This window comes from Poecile atricapillus, chromosome W (assembly GCF_030490865.1).
Source record: "Poecile atricapillus isolate bPoeAtr1 chromosome W, bPoeAtr1.hap1, whole genome shotgun sequence".
Lineage (NCBI taxonomy): Eukaryota > Metazoa > Chordata > Aves > Passeriformes > Paridae > Poecile > Poecile atricapillus.
Genome location: NC_081288.1, coordinates 38,576,606 through 38,597,234, shown reverse-complemented (window position 1 = coordinate 38,597,234; position 20,629 = coordinate 38,576,606). Strand labels below are relative to the sequence as shown.

Here is a 20,629-nt window from a genome sequence, read left to right as displayed (position 1 = left end):
TTGGAGTGTCTGTAATTCCTTTGTCAGAAGATTGGCTATATAGTAATACTAGTGTAACTTGCTTTTTTTATGATGATAACATCAGTCTTTTTTAGCAAAGATTTCAAAGGGGTGATTTGAAATTACTGTCTTGGGCTCAGTTTCTTAGTCAGCACTGGAGAGATACAACTGTCATGATTTCTGGTGTGCATTGGTCAGCAAGCTGACCATACTGAAATTGCCTCACATATCATGTCACATCCCCAGTGATTTACATAGCTCAGATTATCAGGATTCTAGCAGGACTACTGTGCTAGCCACAGATAATATTCATTTGGCTGTCCTGAATTGGGTGTACTCCTTTCTTGGTACCTAGGGGAAAGAAATGAAAGGGTTTGCCCAGAGCTTTCTAATTTTCAGAGAACATAATGAATGCTAACATAAGAAGGGAGAATATACAGATCCCAAAGGGGAAAAAGGCCCATTCTGGCAAAAATAAACTGCTTTTCACTGTCTTTATACAGAGGATTTGTGATGCCATTTTCTTTGGCAGAGAATGTGTTTATGTTCTATTGTTATACCATACACATCTGTAAAGAAAATTGTCCCACAAAAGAGACAGCTTTTGGATTTCTGGTAAATTGCTTAGTCTGTGTGTTTTGGTGTTTGTCTGTTGTTTTTGGGATTGGATTGGTTGGGGGTTTTTTTCCCCTTTTTCTTCTATCAAAATTTGTGTAGAATTTTTGAGTTTGTAATAAAAAAAGAAAGAGCAACTTTGTCAAATACCAAGGGTGTTTGAATAATACAAATGGTACTATTCCATGGAGGAAACCTATCATGTTCCCTGAAAGACACCTGATCATAAAAAGGCAAAGAAAAATATTTCTTGAAATAAAAAAAGGGCATGTTCCCATGAAAGAAGAAAAGATTCTGCTATCCCTGATCCAGAAAATAAAATGGCAATAGGAACTTTGCCCGTAATACTGAGCATTTCCAACCCTGACGAAATTAGATACCTCTAGACATACAGCTGTAAAACCTGACTTGCCCAAATTCTCAAGAGCAACTCTTGACCAAATTGTGAAATTTTTTGATCATAGAAAGCTCTCTTTTACTTCTGCACTAAACAGTAGCCAGACAGCTGACAGGAAAGAAGAATTTACACAACAAATTTTGTTATGAGTTGTGATAAAGCATCCCCAAGAAGGGAGGCAAATCTTCAGTGAGAGTGCTGAAAGGAGATATGTAAAGGAGAAGTTTAATACACCAAAGGTGTGTGACGGTCTGGTGGGGTTTTGGTATATAAATGTGGCATTCATAAGGATGAAGCTCCAAAAATTAATATGGGTATCTCAGTCCATAAGAAATGGCATGTTTTATTACGGTGTATTTTCCTCTGGATATAAGATATTTCATCAGAAGATTTCTAATGAATATATCCTCCAAATCAAAATGTTTCAGTCCTTTATCTTGTGTTTAGCACCTTTGTTTTTTCCTAGGATGTGACTTTAATGTTGCCCTTAGTAAACAGCATGTTTTCCTGCATGTGCAGATCCATCTGAGTGATTCACCAAAGGAAAACTCTTTAGCAGTCATTTTGTCCTTCTGATTTTTTTTTTTTTTTTTCTAGTCAGATTACATCTATGGTCTAATCAGATTAATCTTCTCTGGGTTTGGGGCATTTTTTGTGATTTTGGTTTTTCTTTTTTTAATTAATTCTGCTGAAGGATCTACGACAATATCTGGCAAACTTAGCTGAGCAATGCAGTGCTGACAACAATGGTGCTGACCTCCCTGTTGTCATAATTCTTGATAACCTCCACCACATCAGTTCACTAAGTGACATCTTCAATGGTTTCCTCAACTGTAAATATAATAAATGGTAGGTAGTACCTCTTCTCTCTCCTTGCACACAGGTTTTACAATTAAAACAGTAAAAGCTCCTTGTTGCTTTGCTAAACAAAATGTCCCAGTGAAAACTTAGGCTCCCAGAGGCCATCTGCAAGGCTGTTATGTGCTTCAATAATTTTAACCCTTTTCAGCCAAGAACATAGTTGTCTCCTTCACTTCATTTGCATGACTCCTGTGCTTCTCAGTGAGATGTAAATGTACCACAAAATTTAAGCATGTACTTAAACTCTTGGCACAATGATAGTCTTATCCTTTGCACCCTGTCAGATTACACAAGCTCATTAGTACCGTGAGAACAGCTTACAGTTTGTAATAGTGGAATTTGGGATAAACCATGCCATACAGAAGGAGCTGTGTGTCTGGCAGATTTTCCCTTCCCACAGTTTTCCAGCCGCAGTGCAGAAGTACAAGGTTGGCTGACTGTCCTTAATTCTCAAGCAAGAGTAAAAATAATGTTTTCTAGAACTTTTACTGGCCTATAACATTGGTTATTTCTGCTGTAAAAGTGACATCATGGGGACTTGCCTTCATAAAATCATTGCATGCAATGTCCTACTCATGAGATTCACTGGCTTTTGAAACTAAAAAGCTAGGCCTGCTATGATGAGTTACATTAAGACAATGTTTCTTTATTTATTTCTTCATTACAGATGAGCACTGGTAAACTAAATATGTGCAAGAGGGAAATAATACAAGAATAAACATTTTAAAAAGGGTACCTCAGAAATATTTTAAATCTATGTCTATAGTACACCCAGAGACTTGAAATTGGCCTAGTACAGATAATAAGAAGGAATATATTCTGAATATTCAAATTAATTCTCCCTCAAAAAATCTTACTGCTTTTATATTTCCAGTCCCTATATTATTGGAACCATGAACCAGGGAGTTTCTTCTTCACCAAATCTGGAGATGCATCACAATTTCAGGTACATTCATTCTGTATTTGCTGTGGCCATGTTTGCACAGCTCCCTGCTTCTGAGCCCAGTTGTTTGACAAATATTGATCTTGTGTTTCATCACAGTAAAGTATTTCAGTTCAGTTCAGCTTCAGTGTCTCTCCTCTATTGATGAGTCTCTGAATGGTGCTGGGGAATAGTAAAAGAAATACTGTCTGTCAGCTCTAGAAAGTTGCTGAAGATTATTGCATTCCTGCTTTTCATTTTGTCTTCAGCATTGTCTTGACTTCCTGCTGGAACCTGAAATGGCTGTGTTAAAACAGTGAGCAGTAGTGAGGTTTACTGGAGCAGGGTTATACTTGCTGACTAATGAGATTCTATGACATTACTTTCATCTATATGTTCAAGAGGAAATAATGTATTTGCTATTCATTGCTGCTTGACATTCATCTCTTCTACCCAGGTGGGTGCTGTGTGCTAATCACACAGAGCCTGTTAAAGGTTTCTTAGGCAGATATCTGAGAAGGAAACTGATTGAAACTGAAATAGAAAAGAGCATACGCAATAATGAGCTTATGAAAATCATTGACTGGATCCCCAAAACATGGCATCATCTCAACAGCTTCCTAGAAACACACAGCTCTTCAGATGTAACCATTGGTGAGTCCATTGGTGGAATGTTTTGAAATAAGGATGCAGGCTGAGCATTTTAGGGATTTGTGAAGAATATATTATTTTTTTTAAGTTGCGATGTTTCAATGGGAAGTATAACATAGGTGTGGGGAATTTGTCTAGTTATCAGAAAGAGTTAAAAGAAAACAGGAGGTTTAATGAGAGAATATATATATTTTCTGGTAGTTCTTCCTTTGTTGCTAAATACTTTCAAGTAAAAGATCAAAATTTTTAAATCTAAACTTTAAAAAAAAATTACCCCCAATAGTAACTTCCCTAGTCTTAATTTTTTTCTCCTGTTTTCACACTGTAGTATAATTACAGTGATAAAAACTTTTGGACCTGAGGTCTTTTAATGGAATAGCTATGTTAGCAAAGATGTCAGCTTTTACATAGCTTTGCCATAAAACTTGTAAGTGTTCATCAGGCCCTAAAATTGGTCTAAATGGCACCAGTTCATTTTTAAAAACAGGAGACTGCTAGCTCCTTTAATGCAGTCCTGTTTTAATATTTTCTTAACTTGAGCTTGTTCCGCTACTGCTCTTTTAATTTTGAGATTATTTCAAGTGTATTTCCTAGTTCTACCTTTTTTAATACACAACTTGACTTCTCAGGTCCCCGTCTCTTCCTCCCTTGCCCTATGGACGTTGATGGCTCCAGAGTGTGGTTCACTGACCTTTGGAACTATTCCCTGGTTCCATATCTTCTGGAAGCTGTGAGAGAAGGACTCCAGGTATGTCATTTGCTCCTAGAAATTTTTTAAATTTCTTTCAAAGGCTTTCTCCAAGCTGTTTTTAAATGGTGCATCCTGTTATGAATGCTGTTGCATTTGCAAGAGGAAAATCTTTGGATGGGTTATAGAAGGCAGACTCCAATTCCTTTTGACATGCTCTTACTCGGTATAATTTGGCTTTTTCTGCTCCAGCACTAACATATCTTGTATTTTATGAAGAGGGTTTCTTCTCTGTGACTGGAGGAAGGTGGTTTTTTTCCATTGGTTAAAGAGTTCCCAGCATGGCTAAATACAGCTCAGATTGTCTCCCTGAGTCAAGGCAGTCTCAGCCTATCCCTGAATGGAAGAGTTAATAAGCTTTACACTGGTGCCAGAAAATAGCTTTGATCTCTGTAATCCTCCTACCACCTACATACACATGTAGGTACACAGGTTTGTGGGAAAAAGCTTGTGAACAAGGATGTTTTCTTAGAATCATAGAAAGGCTTGGATTGGAAGGGACCTAAAGGATCATCCAATTGCTGCCCTTAAACATTTCCAGGGATGGGGCATCCACAACTTTTCTGGGAAACTTGTTCCAGTGTCTCAGCACCCTCACTGTAAAGAATTTCTTCCTAACATCCAATCTAAATCTCTCCTGTCTTAGTTTAAATTCATTCTGCCTTGTCCTATCACTATCTGCCTACATTAAAATGTTGTTCCCCCTCTTTTTTATAAGCGCCCTGGAAGGTTGCAATGAAGTCTTCCCCAGGAGGATAACTCTCAGGGTTATACCAGAGGAGGTTAGGATTTTGGATAATTCCACATTTTTGGAGGAAACCTAAATCTTTACATTAATCCATTCTCTTTTTTTTTTTTTTTTCCCTATCTTTAATTGGCTTTCTCCCTTTTCCTTTTTGTTTATGCACTGCAATTCTGTGTCCTCTAAAAAGATGCTTTGTGGAGAGGCATTTTTTTCCACACATGACACCAAAAGTAATTACTGTATAGTGCAGGGAAGAATGTTATAGACAAGGCAAAGAACTGTATAAGCAGCTGTAGTTTCTTTATCACCTGTATTGACACAGTGACATACTGATGCAATGAAGGTTTAGAATCTTGCCTGTTGAGTATCTCATGCTTTCCTAAAACTACTTATCTCTCTGGGAATTACAGTGTTTATGCCTTGTGCAGAATACTGACAAACATTTGATAGAACAGCCACAGTGAGATTAACAGCACTTGTTTAGACCAGTTATAAAAATGCAGTGATATTCTTCATGCTCATATTTTCCCAAGCATACAGGATAACTGCTTAAATGAAAACTTCTGTTGTGGAGCAGAAGATGGCAGCATATAGAAGAAAATATGTTTGTTTCATGAGCTGTAACAATTTTTATATACTTTGGATGGCTTCCATAGAATGAAATTATTAATAATAAACAGAATTCTTTTATAATATATAATTCAGTGTTCCTGGAACCAAAGATAGACAGAAACTGCCTTTCTGGTCAGGTACTTTGCAAACTCACTTGTCAAACATAGGATTTACAAGCCTAGCTCTAAATTCCAGGAAAGATTTAGTCACTGTTAATCTCAGATGAAGGGAAGTGCTACAGCCTGGAGTTAGCTTGCTACCTCTGAGAAACATTTCTCTTGGCTTATTTAGGCAGATCCCTGTCGTAGCAGCCTAGCCTCAGTGCAGGGCAGAAGTCTGAGTATCTCTGTGCCTAATACAGGGAACTTGGCTACCTAACCTGAAGCTCTGCAGTCAGCAAGTGCCTGGCAGCAGGTGTTGCAGTGATAAGCACAACCCATCATTCTGCCTTTATCACTGAAGTCCTCCCCTGTTATAGTCCCTTTAGGAGTGCAGCCCACATGTATCTTCTGTGAGTGCGTGCCCTGCCAATAGCATGGTGTTCTTTGGATTCTGTGAAACTGTTTGAGGCGGGAGAAATTACAAAAAGCCCTGGTGGATGACTCCCCATCCCAGTGTGTCACTGTCACAGCTAAAGGAAATCTTTAAGGCAGCAACCAAGGGGCTCTCAGTTAACATGTTGCTTGTGAGCAGCAATACAGAGAGGGGTGAATTTTAGTGAGGAAGCTACCAGATCTCCTAAAATTACAATATTCTCATTCCTACTTCCTCTGTCCTCCTCCCAGGTTCATAAGCATTTTATGCTTCATAGTAAAGAAAAATAGATCCCTTGTGAAGTTGTTCTCTTAACCTTCTGAAAGTTGTCACATTTAGGATGTGGACAGATGTCTGCTTCAGCATCTCATTTTGCTAGGAGACGTGAACAATCTGTACTGCCGTCTTCTAATTCACTTCAAAAAAAATCCAATTAACTTGAATGCTTTTGATAGGTCTGTGTTAATTTCTCTGATATGCTTTAAGCAAATTACCTCGAGGTCTCATTTCACATTGTACCAAGCACTTTCTGTTGTCTACAAGTGTCACTAGTTATGGAGCATTTTCCAACTTACAGCCACTCTGTGTATTGAAGGAGCATTAGTGGAGATGTTCGGATCTCCTTAAGGTCTTATTTTACCTGAGTACTGGGAACATCTGAAAGCAAATATCCTTCTAAAATGGTTTAGATGTTTGTGATGACTTTTTTTTCTGCTGTTATGACTGGTACTGAAAACTCTGTGGAATACTGACCTGTGTTATATCCACCATATAGATGTATGGTAAGAGGGCACCCTGGGAGGATCCCTCCAAGTGGGTAGCTGATACCTATCCATGGAGCTCTGCAACTCTACAGCATGAGTGGCCATCACTACTTCAGCTAAGGCCCGAAGATGTTGGTTATGAAGGTTATGCATCAGCAAAGGAAGGAACAACCTCTAAGCACGTTCCACAGACTGATACAGAAGGGGATCCCTTGGTAAGATTCAAACTTTTGGGGAAAGGCTTTTCAGCATGCACTTTACTCTTACATGTTAAACTGCAGTAAAAAAAGTACTGTGCACCTGTTCCAGAATAGGCTTTTAAAATGAATCCTCTGATAATTTATGGAAATGTTGAAAATGAAAGGAAGCCAGGAGGGTGTGCATCGCCAACACAATGATATATGTCCTTACATTGTTTATATTTCCCATCTACCCAGAAGTATCAGGTCTTCATCATTATATTATTTGCATACCATTTTTCAGCAGCTTATTAATCAGTTTTATCATGAAAACATCTTTCTTCTTCATTGGGTACTCTTTCACCTACATTATAGAAATGAAGCATTGCGATATTCACATTATCTAACCTACCTATTGTAGAGAATTTAGTGGAAATAGTAATTAGCCATTCTTCCATTTCTCATAATATTTCAAGATAACTGATGACTGTATAGTAGTCTTATTGTAGAAGGAATGCAAATGTGCTGACATTAAATGATAAGAAGTTGATTTCCCTCAATGCCACGTATTGTTTTATTTAAATACAATCCCAGACATTTGGGTTTACCATTGCCTCCTCTGATTATGGACTATTAAAATGCATATGTTGAACTGCTATTCTTGTGTAGTGCTTTCTCTGTGGACTGCCTTCATCGCAATTCAAAATACCATTTTAGAGAACTGTATTTTTAGAGTACCGTCAGCCCTTGAAAAAGGGAATTTCTCAGAGAAAAATGCATTTAACTCTTAATGGTGTTAAAAAAATGGTTCCTCAGCCCCATTGTTTCATATTCAGAAATAGACCTTGTGTCCTGAAAAAGTGTAGAAAATCATCTTATTTGAGCTCCTCTTCCATTCCATAAGCTTTCAGGTGATACTTCGACGTTGTGGTTTGGGCTTCCAGTGTATTGGACAGGCTTCCATCACAGCATAATCTCCACTGTGGTGAAAGCTCAGGCTGTGGGCAGCCTGAGTTCAGTGTCCACTCACCCCTGCTCCCTGCACACTGTGGTCAGCATCTGTACCTGAGTAAATACCAGAATCTTGAAAGCTGTGACTGGAGAGTTTGCCCGGCTCCACTAGAGCTCATGGGTGGGCAGACACTGCACTTGTGGAAGCAGGGTATCATGCAGGATGTATTGAACACCCACTGCAGGTATCCTGTGTTCACAAGCATGGATACCTATTAAAGCTTCAGCAAATCTACACAAGTGTTCAACACTGTTCAGTGCCTAGAGAAAACTTCACCAAGCTGAAAGCATAGAGATGTAAGGATTTCTGAACTAACTGGAAGTAGGGGCTTAAAACACAAACCAATACATCTTTGGCTTTGGTTTTTCATTGTCTGCTTTCTGTAAAGACTGTGTATTTGTTGCTTGAAAAGCGCTGAAGTACTGTCAACATTGCTCACAGTCCTTAGCATGCTGGCAGAAGTAGATGTTTTATAAATAAAATCCTGCCCGTTATACAGTTAGGCATCAAGCATCCAAGTAATTTTCTGGATCTTAATGCTGCTATTTGATGATTTTCAAGGTTTTGATGGATTTCAAGTACCAGTAATCCCTAAATTATGGGGGCCTCTACTCTCCTGGATAGGAGGATCTGTTGCTGTTCAACTCTTGAGGTCAGACCCTCAGCAGCAGATGGGACTCATTTATGAAGCAGCTGGCATTAGTCTACCCTCTCTCATTCCCTCCCCATCTTTCTGTTGTAGAGGGGGTATGTTACTGTGATTATGTTTTCAGTTGCTTTTCCAGTGTAATGCATCTACACTATCCAAAAATTATCTGGAAGCTTAACTGTCTCCAAATACGGGCCCAGATGTCCAGCTGAGATACAGCTTCCTTCCTCTGCCAGTGTTGCAGCTGCAGCTGGCCTCACCCCTGAATTAAAGAGAGTTGTCAGGCAGCTCCATTGTGTCCCTCTTTGGACCTTTAAACTTCTATTTAAAAACCAGAAGGCAATGAAAAGAGTGCCAGTAGGAGCCGCTAGCACCCTGCCCTTTCCGAAATCCTTTTGCATGGTCTCTCATCTAGGTACCAGCACACCTCATACAGCAAGGGAGCTTAATTAAATTTTAACACGGTCAGTTCAGTATTAAATGAGACAAGATTATGTAAACATTGCTTTCTTCTTTCAGATGAATATGCTAATGAGGCTTCAAGAGGCAGCCAACTATTCGAGCGCACAGAGCTGTGACAGTGATAGCACCAGCCACCATGACGACATTTTGGATTCATCCCTTGAATCAACTCTCTGAAAGGGACAAATCTTGCTGTAGGATGATGGTAAAATCTGTTTCCACTAGACCACTGCCAGTATTAAAGCAGCACACCGAGGTCTCTGAGTAAGAATGGTGTGTTGTAGGGAGGCAGGAGACCTAACTCTGCAAAGTCAGGAAGAAAAATTGAAGTGGAAAGCTTGAATTAGTTTAATTTCAAGGCGTTTCAATACCTGTGGAGCCATGTGAGACTCCATTTGTCAACTGGAAAGTGCCCTAGACCAAGGGCATCTGAGCAGATTGCACATGTGTTAGCCAAACTGGAATATTTTTTTTCCCTTATCCTCTTTCTCTCTCTTTGTCTCTCTGTGTTTCCCTGTACAAGTTTACAGTGAAACTTCTTCGGGTTTTTTTTTTTCCTTTAGTTTACCCTGAGGTTCTGCATGAACAATGCAGTCTTCTAATTATCTTTTAACCTCTGTTGTGCCACATGGTGCTGGTCACAGGATGGCAGTGGTGTTTGTGTTATACACTACTGCCCATTCCAGAATGAGTAAAAGATGATAGTAACTCAGAAAGCACAAACAGTATTGTGCAATCACCAGAAAACATGACTGTGATATGCTGGATAAGTGCCAATTTAATTCTAACTGCCATGGTCACGGTGATGCGCTCCATCAAGTTTTTAGTACACAAGTCACAGATTTTATAAAGTTATTTTTACCACAAGGGTCTTTTTTAACCGCCTGCCCACTCCTTAACAACAGTTTTCTACCAATTATTAACCAACACTGATTAAAGGCTTTTTAGGGCTTCATTTGTTTGAGCCTTTTCAGTGAAAGAAGGAACATTTCTTATGGTGCTGTCTCACTGCCTTAAAACAGATTTCTAGAACAGTTTTACAGTTGGTTTAATTCCTAAACCATTGGTAATTTACACTGTTTTTTTCTTCATTTACTAATGAGAAAACATCAGTTAACATAGTAGCCTCATATCTGTATATCATGATTTTTTAAAGTAATGGATACGAGAAAGAACAGTTGCTATATAATATTTTTATCTTGTGAATAGATTTCTCTGCCTACCCTCAGAAGTACACAAGGACCCTAAACCCACTTTCACTGCCACCTAAATGCTGACAAAATCGGCTCAAATCCATTTGGTCCCATAGAATGGAATTTTTGGGAGGATAGATGTTTTGAATAATTATCCAGCAGAGCTGGATGCACTTGATGCAGCATGAGCACAAATATATGGGTTTGGTTTTTTTTCCTTTCTCTAGTTTCAGCATGTTGTTTTGATTGTTATAGTTGTACATGAAGAATTCAGCATAAAAGAACACTGAAGCAGTGATGTCCACTGTGGAAGAGGAAGAGTTTATACTGTAAAAGTGGGTTGGTTTTGCACAGTCTACTGGGTGGGTATTGTAAATATAAAGAAAAAGAAAAAAAAAAAAAAGAAAAAAAAAGCCTTGCACAAATCAAATCAAAAACAAACAAACAAAAAAAATTGTATTTTATTCTGTTGGTGTTAAGAGATGTTTCACTTGCTGAGATTTCCTGTATGTTGCAAACAAATACAGAATGCAAAACCTAAAGCTGTTATTACCTGGTGTGTTTGTCCTGTACTTACAGTTGTTACAACTATGCAGGAGCTATTAATGCTACAGTTAGCACATCTCAATATCTGTATGAAACCAATACATTTTGGGGGGAAAAGTCTGCAAATGTTTAAGGTTCATATGTCACAGCAGGCCACAGCCAGACTGCATCTAGACTGCTCACAGTAACCGGAAACACTCTTACCATGAGAGCCGTGAGGTTAAAATAGGCGTGCATGAACCTATGAAGGTACCCAAGGGCTCTGGCATTGTGTAGTCATGTACTGTACACCTCCATGGATGTTACCTTCGGGATGTGTATCTGGTGCTATTCACTCCTCGTGGCCACCCCGTGGCCACCTGCTGTAACCTAAAGAAATCAATGCAGTTTCCAAATGGCACTGAGCTGCATCGCTGAACCTAGAGGTTTCTACACGGTGCTATTGCCCTGAATAAAACTCTGAATTTATGCACGTAGGATTCAGTCTGACCAACATCGTGCCCCCCAAATCTGGATCCATTTCTGATGCAAAATGTCAGTTCATACACCTTGACTGACTCAAAGAACTAAAGCAAAGCTGCTCTTTCTTGTACTTTGTGCTCTGAGAAAACCTGCAAATATTTTCCTGCCATATTTAGCTCACAAACACACAATATTACATTCACAAAACTTCCTGCAATACATCTCAGTGAGTCCACCTAGTTTACAACTCAGAAATTGTTTGTGAAACATTTGTCTGTACACATTTTATATTTTGTACATTTTTGATGTAACATATCTTGTAAATAGACAGAAACAGTGAAATAAATCATCTGAAATTTTTTGTAGTCTTTGTAAAACCCTAATAATAAGTATTTGGTGTCATCGGACTTAACTGGATGATGTATTTTCTATTGGTTTATTGTTCCTCTAGCTTGTAAACCAGCTTGCGTATATTTTTTTTGCAGGTGTGCACACTGTATCTGTCTAAATTATTACTTTGCCATTAAAGTGGAATTATTTATTGAAAACACAGTCTGGTGTTTTTGCAGTCAGGAGTATTTAACAGATATTATTTCAAATATATGAACATGAAAACAAAATGACATGCTGAAGGATATGATTTTTCTGTATTCAGCAGAACTAATCTCTGTAGAAACAAAATTAAGTACTGCTTCCAGTTCCAATGATTCAGCAGGATTTTTGAATGGCAGTTTCCTTGGTGGGAACAGGTTATGCCATTCAGAAACAACTTCACAATCTCCTCATTCTCAGGATTATTTTAAAATACAAGCCTATTGATTTTAGTGATAAAAAATATGTCCAAACCCAGTGAAGTATAATGCCTTATTTTGAAACTCAAAGAACTTAGAGCTACTTCCTCAGCAGGTAGACATCAATATTATTTGATAGAATTCAAAGAAAGAAAGTATAATTCTTAGTCACCTAATGACAGACTTTGATGTTGGAAGAGATCATTATGCTCCTCCAAGTTGCAGCATCTCAGCTGTAAGTCTCAGCAGCGGGTCTGCAATTTCTCCTAGAAGTGCAATATCCCAGGAAAGACCTTTAGACATATCAATACAGAGTAGAAGATTGATCACCTCATTAAGGATGTGGATAATTATTGACTGGGTGGTTTGGGTTTTTTAAGGGCTTTATTTGCAGTTAAATGTTACTTAAATTTCACTTTTTCAAGAGAATAATATCCCATACTGTACTTTGTTATGTCCTTTCTTCTTATACTAAAAAGCCAGGCACAATTGGAAACATCTTTTACAATAGTCTTTGCTTGTTTTTTTGATAAGACAGGCAGCTTGCTTTCCACAATAAGCCATACCTTTCATGCCTCACCATGTTTATTGCAGGACTTTCTGACTATGTGGTTTATCCGATAGTCCATTCTTAAATGTGGGTATGAGAGTTGCAGACAGCATTCCTGTTGTGCTTTTACATTTGCTATAAACAGAGCTAATATCACCTTCCTACTCCCACTTCATATTTTCCCTGCTTAGGCTTCAGGGCTGACATTCACTCTCTAATTGCATCATCCCACTGCAAACTCATGTTCAGTTAATTATCTACCAAGACCCTGACTTCTTTTCATGTTCTATCATTTTGAAATACTTAGTCCAATCCTGTCTATATAAACTATGCTCTTTCTTCCTTAGATACGTGAGTGAAAATTTATCTGTATTAAAAGAGGATATTCAAATCAGCCCACCCTACTAAATGATTAATTCTCTACAATTATTATCTGCGTAATGTGTAACTTCAGCAGCTTCCATCATTTCCAAAACCTGCACTGTCATTTTACTTTGTCTTTCAGTTTGTACATAAAGTAATAAGTTATGTTTTGTCAAGAGCAGAGTCCTGTTGAATCCTGGTGGGACCTTCCATGAAGATTTCCTGTTTACACCTGCATTGTTTACAGCTACTTGTGCCATGGGTATATTTGTATTTCAGTTAACATGGATATAAGCATACAAAGCTACGTGTATATAATATTACAGGAAATACATTATGAGTTACTTGGCTTCTCCATCACTGTAGGTCCCCAAAGATGGATTAGATTGGTTTCTGTTGAAAATTACATATGTAGAGATGGTCTTCTGTTACCGCTGAAGATGAATAGATCACACGGACACAGGTCGAGGTGTGGTGAAAGAAAGAGCAAGGTTTATTTTTCCCTCCAGGATTTATAGGCTTCTGACCACAGCCAGGGATTGGATGGTCAGGATAACAATTTCTCACTGCACTGGCCATGAGAGATGTCCATCACAAGACGTGTAACAGAAAGAATGTACACATATCTATGTTTACAGTTACTGTCCTGGGAAAGTCTTTAGAAAACTATGTTAGCAAGCTCAGAAGCTGAGTTTTCAGGGCGACAGTCTTCCACAGAAAAAGGACTAGACTAGGGCAATCTCAGGATGCTTTTCCTATAATTCAGTGCTGCAGTCTTTGCCATTACTTAAGGGAAAAGGTATGAAATTTAATTGTTAAACTCATTTTGTATCTCCTGTCTCAGCATATCTACCTGTTAACCTTCATCTGGAGACCTGCTTGGTGAATGCCCAGGTTCCCATGACAGAATGGGATAGTGCAGCCTCAGAAAGAAGTGTTTTTAGCAAAGTACTTGAGACATTGCTCTTGCTTACAAGAACTCATTTTTTATGCTATCATTAACTAACTACAGTGTTTCTCAGCAGGCGCTTTTTCTTGATAACTGAATAATGTCACACAAATTAAACGCTGCCATGAAGTTTGGCAGTGTAAGAGCTCCAGATGCGCTGTCATGGGAGAAATGTAATGCTGGTAATAATACTAGTAGGAGAAAGTAGAATCTGTCATGAAAGATAAATTAACTGAAGCCAAGGCCATGTGACCTTGCCTTTCTACACTAAACTGCATTTATTCTTTTTTGTTCAGCTGCAGCCTTAAACAAATGCTGCTAAATAGCAATGAGAAAGCACCCTGAATAATCATGTCTTTAGTAAAAAAATTCATAAAAGAAATTATGTTTCACCTTTGTTAGTGCATTTACTTGTTTTTCCAGCAGTTTTTGTTAAATTAGATTGTACAGTTTAAGAAACTTAATTGCATCTTGACAATTAAATGCCAAACCTGGAAGAGAAGACACCTGGTAACAAAATAAAGCATTTATGTGGTGACACATAACTAGCACTAATGATTTTATCATGGATGGCTCAGACAGAACAAAGAAGCAGACAAAATGTGCATTATCTGTAGGATAAAAGCCCAAGGACTTAGTGAATGAAAAAGTAATTTAAATTGATGAACTGTATTTTAGCATTAATAATTCAACGCACCTTAAATATGTCCTGCTGCACTCTGAAAGTGCAGTGAAAAGACATACACAGACTGAAAACAGACTCTTCAGTGCAGGTAAGCTGCTCCACTCATGTAGGCCACATGCCAGAAAGAGATATGGCTTCTGCAAAGCAGTTCTTGAGCCACCAGACATAATTTGGTGACAGAATGGATAATTTAGCCCCATCATTACCATACTCTTCATATAACTGCCATGATCTTTACCCTAACCCTAACTCTGTCCCTGCTTTTCCAGGTCAAGCTAGTGGCACTGTTTTGAACTAATGGTACTGGCTCTTTGTTGTTGCTGTGCAAAGCCACACTGGAGGCAGAATTTGCATCTTGACTGGACTAAGATTACAATGCAAATGTATTTTTCATCTGGAGGAAATAAGAAACCTAAAAGCTATATAAGAAAACTTTGTTGTTCCATTAGTAATTACTGTGATTAATCTCATTACTACTTAATGTCTTTGTATTACTGCTTTTGTAGAGTCTGTGTCTCAAATACTTTAGTTTCCCTGTAAAAACAAGTTATGTTTCTGAGTATAAAATTATACTGCTTGTTTGAGAGCTGGTTATTACCTTGTATCAATCTACCAGCCTGTTTAACAAACTATGTCCACACACAGTAAATTTCATCTCTAGCTTAAGGGTCTCTGAGGTTAAATAACATGTTTAGTCTTGCTATGTATTCTGTGTAAGTCATGTTCTTTAATTTCTGTCCTGAATATAGGGTTAAGCATATTAGCAATATTAATAAGCATTATTAGGAATAATGCTTCCCTAATTTCAACTTCAGTGCCTGCAATTTATTCCTCTACAAACCATCATCTTCAGAGAATAAGGTGGTCAACTAACTGCTGCAAGATTCAGCTGAACATTGTAGCAGCTGTGCAGAGTATTACTCAAGAATTATAATGTAATTGCATGCTTAGGCACAGCATTCAGTGGTTTGCCATTTTTCCAGTTGTAGTGTTGAGTAAAACCTTCAGTCCATGTTGCTAATCAGAATGAAGGGAAGCCTCCTCTTCTTCTGGAGTGGAGCAGCTTCTGTTCATAAAGCCTAACTGCCTATTTTTAGCTACAAAACAATAGAGATGTTGCTCCACCTAGAGAAGGACAGACAAGCTATAGCATAATGTTACAGACCATGCTGGAGGCAATGGTTCATACTGAAAGAAATAGCACTATCATTCAGCTGTTACTATTCCTTGATAAGTCAGGTAACTTTTTTTAACTAATCACAATATTTTCTTACCAGGTGTCAAAGATATGGAGGGAGATCTGAACTAAGCAATAATCAAAATGTAAAATATAAGACTGAAATTCAGTGTGAACTTTAAAACAAATATCCAGGCTTTAAAGGCTGTTGTATTGAAACTCTCTGCCTGATTCTTGGGGACATAGTATGATACACAGAAATTTCACCTATACCCACATAATCCTCCATATTTTCTCAGTTATGCTGAGTCCTTCCTCTGAGGGAGCAGGATAAAGCGAAAAAAAGAGGTCTGGTTCATATTCCTATTTGTGTCTATGAATTCTTTCCCCTCAGTTTTATTAGCAGACCTGCTGAACACCAAACCACAGCTGCTCAGGAAGTTTCCACCTAACAAGGCTGTCCTTTGAAGCCAAAATGGTGCACCAAAGAATGTCAGAGTAAATGGGCTCTGGATGTACCACAAGCAGAGAATGTTTTTGTCCTCATTTCCTGCCAGCTCCCCAGGCAGATGCTTCAGAACCAGAATTTCAGAGATCTGCAGCTCTGGTAAAGTTTTGTTCAGGATCAAGTGAATGAAGCTTCTTGCTACAGAGAAGTGGATGCCTGTTGCAGGAATTCAGGTTCTCAGCCCCCTGGAAGCTCCAGCAGCCCCAGTGGGTAGGGTATCCTGGCATCCCTCACTATGAATACCCACACTACCCTCACCTCCCATGGAGGAACATGTCCTAAAGTGGATGATGGGGTAAAAATTGCTAAGATGTGTGGGAGGAGGTGGGGACAAAGCAGACATTGCTCTGATCTGTTTCAGAAAATATGAGCAAAACCACCCATTCCTTCTAGAATGGAGGCATGGAGGATTTCTTCCCAGTGGTATTTTTTAGATAAGCTTTTTGCTGAAATTGTTTGCAACACATACACATAGAGAATGTTACTGTTAAGGTAATTTCTATATGGATCAACTTTTTGTTAACATGGGGTCTTTAACAGTCTGTTTAGACCGCAGTGGCCATGGTAGCTTTGTTGAGGCAGACTTTGCAAGCTGCCCTGAGGACTGCCATTTCCAAAGGAAGGAAGGTATTTTGTCAGAGAATTCCAAGCATTGAGGCTTTAGCCTTTTTTTTTTTCTGCTTGGATCCTTTCATAGATAAGAAAATATCTCCTGTCACTGTCACAGGTCCTTTCCCTTCCTCAGCATTTTGTTCACTCCCCTCTCTACCCTTACGCCACTTAGCACATCCCTTCTTCTTCTTTTGCCTTTCTCGTGCATGTTCCTCTTCTCTCTGCTGTTCCTGCTGACACTCAGTTTGGCTCCCTTTCTCTGCCTGACACATTTCACTTGTCCATCTCCTCACTCCCCAGAAGGCTGCTGGCTGCTCAGGGTGTGCAAGGACAGCATCATGTCCTTTTCTGGCTCTGAATGCTGAGCATATGCTGTCACAGCTGAGCAGAGTGTGGCAATCACAATCCAGCCAGCAACATCCCCTCCCAGAGTCTGCCCGAGTGCTGACTGCTCTGCCAGCGCCCTGGCAAGACCCACCGCAGCAGCAGCAGAGGTCAGCAGCCTCTGGGAAGCCCTGTACCTTACCCATGGTAATAAGTTTGCACTGAAAAAGCTGAATGACTTGCAAGGTCATGGCCCCTCACTACTTGCATCGATTTCTCTCTACCCCCATCTCTGCTGACTGAGGAATATTAAGTTAAAAAGCAACATTCTACTGCTTTTAGTACTTTGCCAAAACTAAATAGCTCGTATTTTGTAGCCTAGAGGAAGACTGTGGGATATAAGATGGGACACACATTTATCTAGGATAGAGGACAGTGGGAGCAGAGGCTCCAAAGCTATTCTGCTCTCAGACTGAGTTTTTTCAAAGGAGTTTTATTCTCTTTCTTAAGGATTGGCTAAAGGAAAAGAAGGATATCAGCACTGCCACTTCTGTGATCAAGAAAGGTGAATTTTTATTGTAAAAAATGGTAGGATTTCTTAATTTCAGAAATTACAAGAAAAAAAATCTCATCTTGAAAGTGAAGCAAAGTGTCATTAGTAATTTGAAAGAAAATCAGAAATTGTCTTGTTACTATAGTGATATTTGTTAAGTAGTCATTAGCTCTGGGAAAACACAGAAAATATTTTTCCATGGTTATCACAGGACTATAATGATCAGGTAGTATTATTTAATACTTTCTTAGTGATTTGGAAGCATCACGTTGAACTACTCTACAAAGGTCAGGATGAGCATTATTGTTAAGGAGTGAATGGCAAAAAAATCTCATTAGGAGCAGCAGGGTGCAGATGACAACATACCACAGCTTCACATGAGGACTGAGAAATGCTAATGAAGAAAGCTCTCGATCTGATTGGCACTCCTACTATCTATCACCCTTTATTTCAGAGGGTATTGTATATAATATGTAGCTTTAGAACATTTTTTTGATTTTATAGTGTGAGATACTGCTTTCAATGTCTGAAAAAGATTCTGGGAAAGCCTTTTAGACCCACATAGTCGCTCCTAGAAAGTATGAAGCGTTTTGTTGTCTGTGAGAACATGTTCAATCACATGTCCACATATGGAGAAAGAGAAGGGAAAAATTTATCATTGAATTTGGGGATTTTATAAATGGGAATTTCACAGGGCTGTTGATATTAGTTGGTGAAGGAGACTAAATTCTATTTTCATTGGTGGCTTAGGATTACCTGAGAAGACTTCATATTTTCCCTTGACAGTTTTTTAATTTATGTTAGTTTGTGACAGTTTTCCTCAAAATTTCTATGCTCAGGGTTAAATGAGAGAAGGTAAGAATTTCTGCTTAGAATCCCAGCAGCACTTATGTCTCTGAATTCAAAATTTCAGGTCTCCCAGTTAGCTGGGCTTGGAGGCCTCCATGGCTCAGTAGAGCAGGGATTTCCTGTGTGCCTTTGGGAAGCAGAGAAGATTAATCACATCATACACTGTGATCTAATGTTATGTCTGCAAATAAGATTTCCAGGCAACTGCTAGACGTGTGGGTTTGGATCCCATATTTCTAGCTTGATAACTGTAATCTTAGATATAACTCATTTACAGACTAGTCTAGTCCAGCCAAAAAAACCCATCTCATTAGGACATGGCTAGGCAAACATTCTGGCAGCAGCAGCAGCTTCTGTAACTCCATTAAACATGCTCAACCTAGCTTTTCTCAGGAGATGGCAGCAGTAGCATTCCAGAATTGGCTGCAATCATTTCCATTTACTTTGAGTGGCACGAGATGTAAAGCAACAGTTAGGTGGGAAACAACCTCTTCCCTCAGAAAAATCCTCCCTGCAGCCATGTGGAGCATTATGCTTAGAAATATAGACCCGTGGGTGGTTTGTGATGGTTGAAGGGGTACAGATAAAGAAATATGAGAGTTAGCTGGGCCTTACCTAATATTTCATGTGTAACCCAAAACAAGTCTTTCATGTTTTGAGCCATGCAAACAGGGCACTTTAAGCAATGCTGTGGCAGGGCAGCACCATTGCATGTCACTGCTCCCAACTCTCCTACAAAGGCCCCCTCTGTCAGCACAACAGAGGGCTGAAGGAGGACGGTGAGGGTCGACTGACCGCCTGTGCTTGCTGGTGAGCAGGATTTCACTTTGCCATGAGAGAAGTGAGGCAGGGGAAGAAAGAGAAGATAGGCATCAACATGACAGAAGCAGGCAGGAAGCAGAGAAGGCTATTTTATATTTTAATCCATATAGTTTTTTTCTGATGTCGTATTGAGAGCACCTGGCCACTTACATACCATGACAAACAACTTTCATGTCTTGTTTGCACTATAATCCTTCACCCAGGGGGAGAAGCAGGGGCAGAACATTTTGTCTTCTGAAGACATTTTCATTTGCCTTTCTTTAAATCCACGTGCTGCTGTGAGACTGGAGTGGTCAGAGGTGGGTCTCTGTCAGCAGTAGGTGAGGAGCTTGCTTTCAGTACAATGCTCCCGGTGGAGCCTGCATGGGCAGGACCCACCCTGCTCACAGAGATTCTTTGCACCAGATGAGCAGAGAGGTGGAGGACACTCTTCCACTCAGATATACAGACTGAGATTTAATAATATACCTTGGGCACAACCTCACCAGTGTTTTTAAAATATCAATGTGTTCAGTTTTCTTTTAAATGCTATGAAAGGCTTGTATGCAGCTCAGAGAGAGGTTGGCTACATATGCAGCATCCTGACTTGCAGACAAAGGTAGCTATTTTACTCCATGTTACCTGGAATATTCTAGGGCTTCACACTCAGGTATATCAGAGAGCCTCAGTCCAGCTGACAGCTGACAAAAGCAAGAATAGCCATTACCCTGCCCTTCACTGTTTGCCAGTTGTAATCTGTGTTCCATTTCAGCCTGCCGCTTTTCATCAGTGTTTTGGTCACATCCAAGTATGAGATGATATTGATGGCAATGATATATTTATCTGTGACAAAAGATGAGTTATATGTATTTTTCATGTATGGTTGCACACAAGTCCAGACTTATTGTTCTTGGTTACGAAAAAAACCTAAAATGTTCTTTAATTATTAATTTAATGGCTGCTTTAAAAAAAAAAAAAAGAGAAGAAACAAACAAAAGACCCCACAAACAAAGGAAAAAAAAAAAAGAGAGACAAGACCATAATGCTGTGGTTTTTTCCTATTTAGTTCATTTAGGAATCCCATGTAGGGAAACAACAGATGATAACTTGATAAA

The 20,629-nt window shown here is 39.0% G+C and overlaps 1 protein-coding gene across 2 annotated transcripts in view; it reads left to right on the top strand.

The window, feature by feature from the left end:
• Positions 1 to 11,681, top strand: part of LOC131592328 (neuron navigator 3) — a 248,044-nt gene extending 236,363 nt beyond the window's left edge. For both annotated transcript variants that reach the window (XM_058863752.1, XM_058863751.1), the window contains 6 exons: positions 1,707 to 1,861; positions 2,748 to 2,819; positions 3,253 to 3,449; positions 4,076 to 4,194; positions 6,861 to 7,064; positions 9,209 to 11,681. In XM_058863752.1, the coding sequence (XP_058719735.1) occupies positions 1,707 to 1,861; positions 2,748 to 2,819; positions 3,253 to 3,449; positions 4,076 to 4,194; positions 6,861 to 7,064; positions 9,209 to 9,328 (867 nt within the window). In that variant the 3' untranslated portion in view covers positions 9,329 to 11,681. The remainder of the gene's footprint in view (positions 1 to 1,706; positions 1,862 to 2,747; positions 2,820 to 3,252; positions 3,450 to 4,075; positions 4,195 to 6,860; positions 7,065 to 9,208) is intronic.
• Positions 11,682 to 20,629: the final 8,948 nt, after the last annotated feature.